The 8,225-nt window shown below is 33.9% G+C and overlaps 1 protein-coding gene across 1 annotated transcript; it reads left to right on the top strand.

Moving 5' to 3' along the window:
* The first annotated feature begins 253 nt into the window (after positions 1-253).
* Positions 254-5,669, top strand: LOC138311439 (uncharacterized). Its single transcript, XM_069252795.1, is given in 5 exon segments — positions 254-2,163; positions 2,649-2,801; positions 3,129-3,329; positions 3,857-4,314; positions 4,317-5,669. Coding segments are annotated over 5 exon segments (2,073 nt in total). The 5' UTR covers positions 254-1,034; the 3' UTR covers positions 4,449-5,669.
* The last annotated feature ends 2,556 nt before the right edge of the window (positions 5,670-8,225 follow it).

The following is an 8,225-nucleotide window of genomic DNA, read 5'->3' as shown; positions in this document are numbered from 1 at the left end:
CCCCCATCCAGTGTTCACAGAAGGTTGAATTTGCCCCCAGTCTAATTCCTTGGTCTAAGTACAGTACAAAAACCTTTTGAGCAACTTTAAAAATGAAAAAAAATGAAAAACCCATGCCTAAATAAACTACAGGCACCACAGGGCAAATTGCCCTCTATATGAGATATAAAGGATCTATATATTATTATAAAATGTGGCCATATGTGTATTAAACCACAATATTTTAATTACAATATATGTGACGGCGACTGCACGAAAATGGGTACAGATGCGGCAAGCCTCATTCTGAGAAAAAGCCGTCTAAAATCACGAGACATTTTGCTGTATTTTTTCTGTGACGTGATCGGAGACTTTTTTTTCACACAATATATTGACTAGTCTAGCAACACATAAGCTTGGACACCATGAAATGTACAATATAATTAAAGTCAAACTATTACTTTGTTTATCAACTGTAATAAACAACTGTTTGATCTCGTAAATTCTTTTATTCTTCGATCGGCAGATCCAATTATCTTTGCTTCTTGCCGACAAACTTGATAACTGCTGTGAAGACATGGTGTGTTAAATAAAATACGACACTAAATTAAATGTGTTACTTATTATATTGGCTTATGAGTTAATTGTTTTGTTTCAAAATAATAAATGTGCATTGTTAATATACTGGAATCCCAAAGATGACACAAGCTTACGCATATTTATAGAAGCACGGACCCGAACGCACCCGGTGTTTACGGGAGATCACTCTAGTTAGTTTCTTAGTGGCGTAATGACAACAACACGTACGTTTACATCTCTCTGAATTGTCATAGTGTGTAATCTGCAATGATGATTACTTGATCAATGAAAACCAAGCCCGGTAGGTGAGATACGATGTTATATTAATGAAGGAACGTTCAAACTGAGTAGTTAAAGTAGTATCACTTTATACTTCGCGATGTTATGAAACGCGTATCATACGTAAGCTTATACTTATTCGACAGTTTGAATTAATGTACCATGGCACGAAATCATGTTAGACTTGAATCATTAAAATGAGTCAACTATCTACTGCAACGAACAATAGTTGTTGTAGCATTCCAGCAGAAATTATTTTGAATCAGGATAAACCATTTATAGATGAAATAGAGACTGTTGATCAACTTTATTATTCAAGACTGTACACATCATCCGAGGGTAGCGCCGATGCTTTCAGAGAACTTTCGTCAGATTCCAGTGAAGACGAGTGTAATTACGAGTCCGATAAGTCATCAGATGATAATGATGTTGTATTTGTTTCAACAGATCCCACTGAATGTGACACTATTGAATATATAGCACAGGCAAAATTTCGTAATGACACATGTGGCTGTAAAGTGTATGGTGGAGAAGCATGTAGTGTAAAAATAGACTTAGAATCGGCATTTGAATTTAGAGAACATTGTCACCAATTAACACATGATGAACTAGATATTACTGTTAAGGCTGAGCTATTTGCTCATCGTAAATCTGGCAGTCATACCCAATCTAAGAAACACAAGATAAAGGAACGAGAGCGACCATATCAGGAGTTTTATTTCAATGGAATCCGTGTTTGTAGAACTACATTTTGTTTTATTCATGGCATCAGCAAGAACAAATTACAGGCAATTAGTAAGTCACTAGATACTGTTGGTTTGATGCCACGAAAACATGGAAATTCTGGAAAAGCTCCGCATAATGCTCTCTCTGTACAAGACAGACAGAATATCAAGACATTCTTGTCAAAATTTGCTAGAGACAATGCATTGCCTATTCCGGGAAGATTACCAAATTACAGGTCTGAAAAAGTGCTTCTTCTTCCCTCGGATACAACTGCCATGGACATTTTTGAAAAGTTTGATTCACTGGCCGGCAAAATGAATTATAGACGAGTGAGTCTACGCACCTTCCAAAGAGTATGGCATGATCTATGCCCATATATCACAGTTATGAAACCATGTACAGACTTGTGTAACTCTTGCCAAATTTTTTCATTGAAATTATCTGCTACTGGTTCAATAAATGATGATGAAAAGAAACAAGTCTTGGAGGAATACTGTACTCATATAAGTCAGGCAAAACAACAGAGAGATATATACAGAAAGCAGTGCACAGAGAGTAAAGAAAAGTTCAAGTTATTGTCAGAAACAGAGAAGACAACAGGTAATTAATAATAATGAAATACAAATCAATATTTACATTTTTTGCTGAGCAATAGATTCTTCAGATAGACATCTTTAAATAAAGCATATCAGAATTATTCAAAGTTTATATAGATTATTATTTTAAACAGGTTCCAAGTCTGCTATTACAGCTTTTCAGCCTAGCTTTCAGTAGACTAGAATGTTAAGATAAAGACCACTCGTGTATACATACCGGGGAATATAATATTACATGAAATGCCTTTCAATTTTTTACATAAAAAAAACCTTTAAATTTTTATTCATGAATTGGGAAAAAATCTGAATGTTCATAATGAAATCTTATTTGATTTCAATTAAACTTAACTACATGTACAATGTATTTGATTTTTAAGAACAAATGTATTTATCAAATTAATTATATATATAAAAAAAAAACAAATATACTTGATGTAGTAATGCTCATGTTATGTAGAAATGTATATGGTTGTCTTTATTTCTTTGTAGGCAATTCACCCTGTACAGTTGATGGTGCTTTCCACTATTCCTGGGATTTCGCACAACAAGTTCATTTTTCCCATCATGCTCAACAAGTTGGTCCAATCTTCTTTAAGACACCAAGGAAATGCAGTGTCTTTGGAATCTGCTCGGAAGGTTCAGGTAATTAACCCCCGAGTTTTACTTTAATAAGCTTAAGATAATCATAAAACCAATTAATTAATTGATCTTTAAAATACATCAGTTTTATGATTTGCAAATTAAATCAAATCAAACATAATCAATTATTGGTAATTTAAATTACATGTATATCATTTACCTTAAACACCTTTTTATTGAAAATTTCCTTTAATGATATGAGATTTCAATTAAAAATTGAGTGACAGTGATGATTCCAGTGGTACACATTTGTTGATATTGCCAATGAAACTGGTAGGAATTAACTACAGTATTCCTTTACTTGATCAATACATTGTAATTATTCAACAGGACAGCAAGTTTTCTATTTGGTGGATGAGGCTGAAAGTTCAGGAGTAGGAAAGGGAGCTAACTCAGTTATCAGCATGGTCCATCACTATTTTCATCATCATGGACATGGAGAAGAGATCGCCAACATCCATTTTGACAACTGCAGTGGACAGAATAAAAACAACATTGTGTTGTGGTATGCCCTTTGGAGGGTGATAGTTGGTAAGTCCCCTTCATAGGTTTGTTAGGCTTGAACTTCAACCACAATTTTGTATATATATATGCTGATCTTAAAATTTTCATTTCTCCATATATAGAATTATGACATTTTCCTGTTTTAATAAACCAAATTGTGCAATACAATGATGGAATTTCATATTTCAGACATTTGAGATTTAAAAGTCAATACCACATCATGACCTGATTAATTTGTAGCATTAGAACTACATGAATACCTTGAGATTGGGTGGGGAGGTTTAATATATGTATAGATTAGTCACTGACTTTCAGTTTTTACTATTTTAGTCATCAATCAGTCTACAATTTAAATAGTTTGTTTCTCAAAAGATCAAATTAAAATATTCAAATTTGGAACTTATTATAGATTTGCAACAATTAATTATAAATATTTTAATTTTTTTTTATATTGATATTGTATAGCAGTAGTACCTATAATTTCCTTCTAATGGTAATTTTTAAAGTTTTTTGTAGAACAATGAACTCATTTTTTGTTTTATTGTATTACACAGGTCTTCATGTTGGTATCCAGTACTCGATGATGATTGCTGGCCATACAAAGTTTGATCCTGACTGGCATTTTGGTGTGTGGAAATTGCGCTGGAGATCTAGTAATGCTGAAAGTTTAGAGGAGGTTGCTCGCACAGTTACAACTTCATCACGGAGTGGACACAATATTCCACAGTTGGTTCAAGATGAGGAAAAACCAGTCATCTTTAGGGACTGGAAGTGTTACCTGAAACAATACTTCAAGCCATTGAAAAACCTGACAAAATACCACCATTTTCTTGTGGAATCTACAAAGCCAGGTGAAGTGTTGTGTAAGGAAGTCGGTGACTCACTTCCAGTGTCAGTCAATCTACTTAAGAGAAAGGAAATCCTTCCATCTGCAGAAGATGAACCAGAGGAAATTATGTCAAAAGGACTAGATCCTTCTAGACAATGGTACTTATATGACAATATTAGGGAATTTTTGTAAAAAGTGAAAGTTCAAAAAACAATACCTGTCCAAAACCCACTGTACCAAAGTCAGAAATGGATCTGACAGAAAGCAACCAAGTACCAAATGTTCCATGCAAACGGAAAGGTTTACTTTTACGATGAAAATGACTGCTATATTACATTGTTCACATTTGTAAGGCGTGTCTTGTCTTCAAAAGATCTGTAGTGATGGAAATAAGTTTATTTTATGTAGGAATTTGTGAGCGGATATTCCTTTTGACAACAGAACTTTGTCTTTAAATGTATATGTATATATACACATGACCTTTGATTCTACCACCTAGTGTTGGACTGATTATTGTTTTTCATTGATGATCGATCGATTATGATTTTCCTAAAGACTATCGATTATGAAATTCAATAATCAATTATTAAAATGGGAGATAACTTGTGCTTATTTTATATTGTTCTGAACCTTTATCATTTGTATATTGGTGTAAAACAAATTTTCTCAAAATGTCTTAGACATGTTAGATAAACAATAATTTGAATTAAAAAAAAACCACTTCGTTGAACCGTTGCCACAAGATATCTTTCTAAAATTCTTCAGAGAAAATAAAAGGTTGAATACATAAATATAAAAAAAGTTTTCTATAAATGTAATCCAAATTCAAAATTGATAATTAGTAGGTTGTCCTAAACCGATCATTGAATGTGATTTTACAACCGATTATTAACACTAAGTAGCCTTCACTGTTTGTTTTTTTTATTGGCTGTCTCCCAATTTTTATCTATTCCTAGTGGATATACTAGTACTATTAAACTTAGACTGATTTTAAAGTTGGAAATTAAAAGTAATTGAGGATCAATATTACTAATATATTAGACACAAAATTAGTACCGATGTAGGGAAGTGAAGTAAGGCTGTGTGCATATAAATTTTACATGTATATATATAAATCGGTGTGATTTAAACGGCCCCCTCCCTCTTCCTTTTCCATTTTTACCTGACTTTTCCAGCCTATTTATACCAATTCTCAGTAATTATTCCAATATTTTACTGAATGTTATTACTTTGCTAGCTTCATGATCTATCAAACATTTAAGAAGTGTGATCATTTCAATATTTATGGCTTTGGAGTTAATATTTAAATTTTGAATTCTTTCAAAAATTTTGACATTAGATTATCTCCCTTTGATGTATATACATTTGTACGTGTAACGACGTTTTAAAATGATATGGACAATTTATTTTTCGTAATTAAGAAGGGATAACATAAAATATTTGTTTGGTTTTGAAATATATGTTGTTATTCAAAAGTATTGACATGTCAATATATCCCTTTTGTTATGTGTTGCAAATATTATACTTTTATGACGTTATTTGACTTTTGTGTTTTCTGTGTTCAGTGAAGTGATACAGGTAAACAAACAAATTTTTCTCCATAACCGTACCACATAGAGACCTAATTTTTTGGATTTACATAATTTATAATGTAAGCTTGCAAAAAATGTATAAAACTCAATTTGTCAATTTTCCTCATCTGACCCCATTTTCGCCGTCGCCGTCACATATATGCCTTGTCATGTCGGGGACTAATCTAGGTTAATTTTGCTGCCGTTAATAGGTAGGTTCCCCTCTGTAAAAATGGGTGAAAATTCCCCTATTTGAACTAAAACTTCCCCTATTCCTGAAAACATACTTGTTAGCAATTTCATTCTCATGTTTATTTCTTCATCACATCTAAATCTCATATCAAATCCAAATGGATTTTTGAAATAATGGCTGGCTTTTGTTAGTTTTTATCATACCATCGCTGTCAAGCACCTTTACTCACCTTTGGTTTCATCTTCTATTATCAAGTCTAATTTCCCCCATTTTCAAAAAAGGTCTCTTCCCCCGAAAGCTGGATTAATCCCTGCATGTACGTTTGTATTTTAGATTGCATTATTTGAATATTTTTGCCTTTTATCTAATACAGATGAATTCTTTTGTGAAGCTGTGATGGATGACAAAACAAATTCAGAGCCAGGTGTCTGGAACGATATTTGTGATGGAAAAGAATACAAGAGATTGGTTTATTTGTTTGTTTGTTTGATTAATTAACGTCCTATTAACAGCCAGGGTCATGTAAGGACGGCCTCCCATGTATGCTGTGTGTTGCGTGTATGTTGTGCGACGTGCGTGTTTTGGGAGACTGCGGTATATTCATGTAGTGTCTTCTTGTATAGTGGAACTGTTGCCCTTTTTATAGTGCTATATCACTGGAGCATGCTGCCGAAGACACCAAGCAACACACCCCACCCGGTCACATTATACTGACAACGGGAGAACCAGTCGTCCTACTCCCTGTATGCTGACCGCTAAGCAGGGGCAGAAACTACCACTTTTATAGACTTTGGTGTGTCTCGGCCAGGGGACAGAACCCAGAGCACAGGGGCGAACGCTCAACTCAAGGCCAAAAGTGAGGCGGTGCCAAGGGAGGCATTAGGAAGAATAAAGTCAGTTAGGAAGAAGAGAAAAGATAAGATTCTAAATTTAGTCGCCTTTTACGATCATGCAATAGGGGCAGCAGGTACGATTCTTACGCCCTACCTGCAGGGCCAACAAGAGATTGGCCACACTGAGAAATTCCCTGAAAACAGATACTGAGTATTTGACTTTCACAATGAATACGGGTAACAATATTAAAACCGACATTGCTAATTATTTTTATTGCTGGAAAAAATATTTGTCAATATTTATTAAGCTTGGATATATGACATATGAATATATGTTGTTTTTTACTTGAGTCAAAGTGTCAAGGAAGAATTATTTATGAAAAATACTTATTTTATCTTCAGTGGTAAAAAATGGAGCAGTTTTAACACTGAAATTATAGTTCTCTGAAACTTGATAGAGATATATCAATATAAATCAACGATTCTCTTTTATTTTGGTTTATTTTTGTAAGACCTTTATTTGTTCAGCCATAGTATATGAAAATGAAGGTTTAATTTTACTGTGTCTGGCAGATGGTGGCAGAATATCTTACAGGATATTCGTCAAGTGACAAGATCAGGTCAGCCAGTGAGTAAGCTATATGTACCTTTCATAGGTTATATGGGGGATGTTAAATTCAGCTCCATCCGTTCTTCTGTGTGTCAGTCCGAAATTCTTTTCCAAACTACAACTCCATAACCATTCGACTCGGCTCCTTGAAACTTTCTGTATCCATCAGAGTAGTGCCCTAGTTGTGCCTTTTACTAGAATTGTACCTGCAGCCCCCATTGCATGATCATAAGAGGCGACTAAATTTGGGATCTTATCTTTTCTCTCCTTCCTACCTCTTTCTACTTCCTAATGTCGAATTGGTTATGTAACGGTATGTATATTTTATAGTCCCATTTGTTTTAACACCAGGTTTGGTGATTACGCCATTGCTTTAAAGTGAAATCTCTGTAGCATGTACTCTCAAAGGGAAAGTGAAAGTAGAATTCACACTTCCGGTTTTGATACTGATCATCGATGTTGAACCTCATAATCGATTGTCAGAAATCGGTTGACATTTCGATTAGACATCGATTATAATCGATCATCGGGACAACACTAATTTGAATGAAATACTTCCTTTGTCTGTTTTAATGTATCAATCTTAGTCCAAAAATCTCTTTCTGCAGTTTTCAAATGATCCTTCCCAAACTAGATAGGGTCTATCATTATGACATTAGATTAGAGGTGTAACGATACACTGATGTCTAGATATTCTTAAATTTTAAATTAAGGTTCATAGTGGGCACTTAAGATTTTCGTTAGATATATTCACCGTTACATGATTAACATAGAAGCTGGGCGTATATTGTTCCGCTGTGCGGTATACTCTTGTTACGTTTAGAATTTTATATACACTTGTGTCAGTAAAATGTAAAACGTTATGGATTAATGGATATATATATCTA

The sequence above is a fragment of the Argopecten irradians genome, unplaced genomic scaffold, assembly GCF_041381155.1.
Source record: "Argopecten irradians isolate NY unplaced genomic scaffold, Ai_NY scaffold_0023, whole genome shotgun sequence".
Lineage (NCBI taxonomy): Eukaryota > Metazoa > Mollusca > Bivalvia > Pectinida > Pectinidae > Argopecten > Argopecten irradians.
The sequence above is the reverse complement of the archived record's forward strand: the minus strand, read 5'-3'. Positions and strand labels throughout refer to the sequence as shown.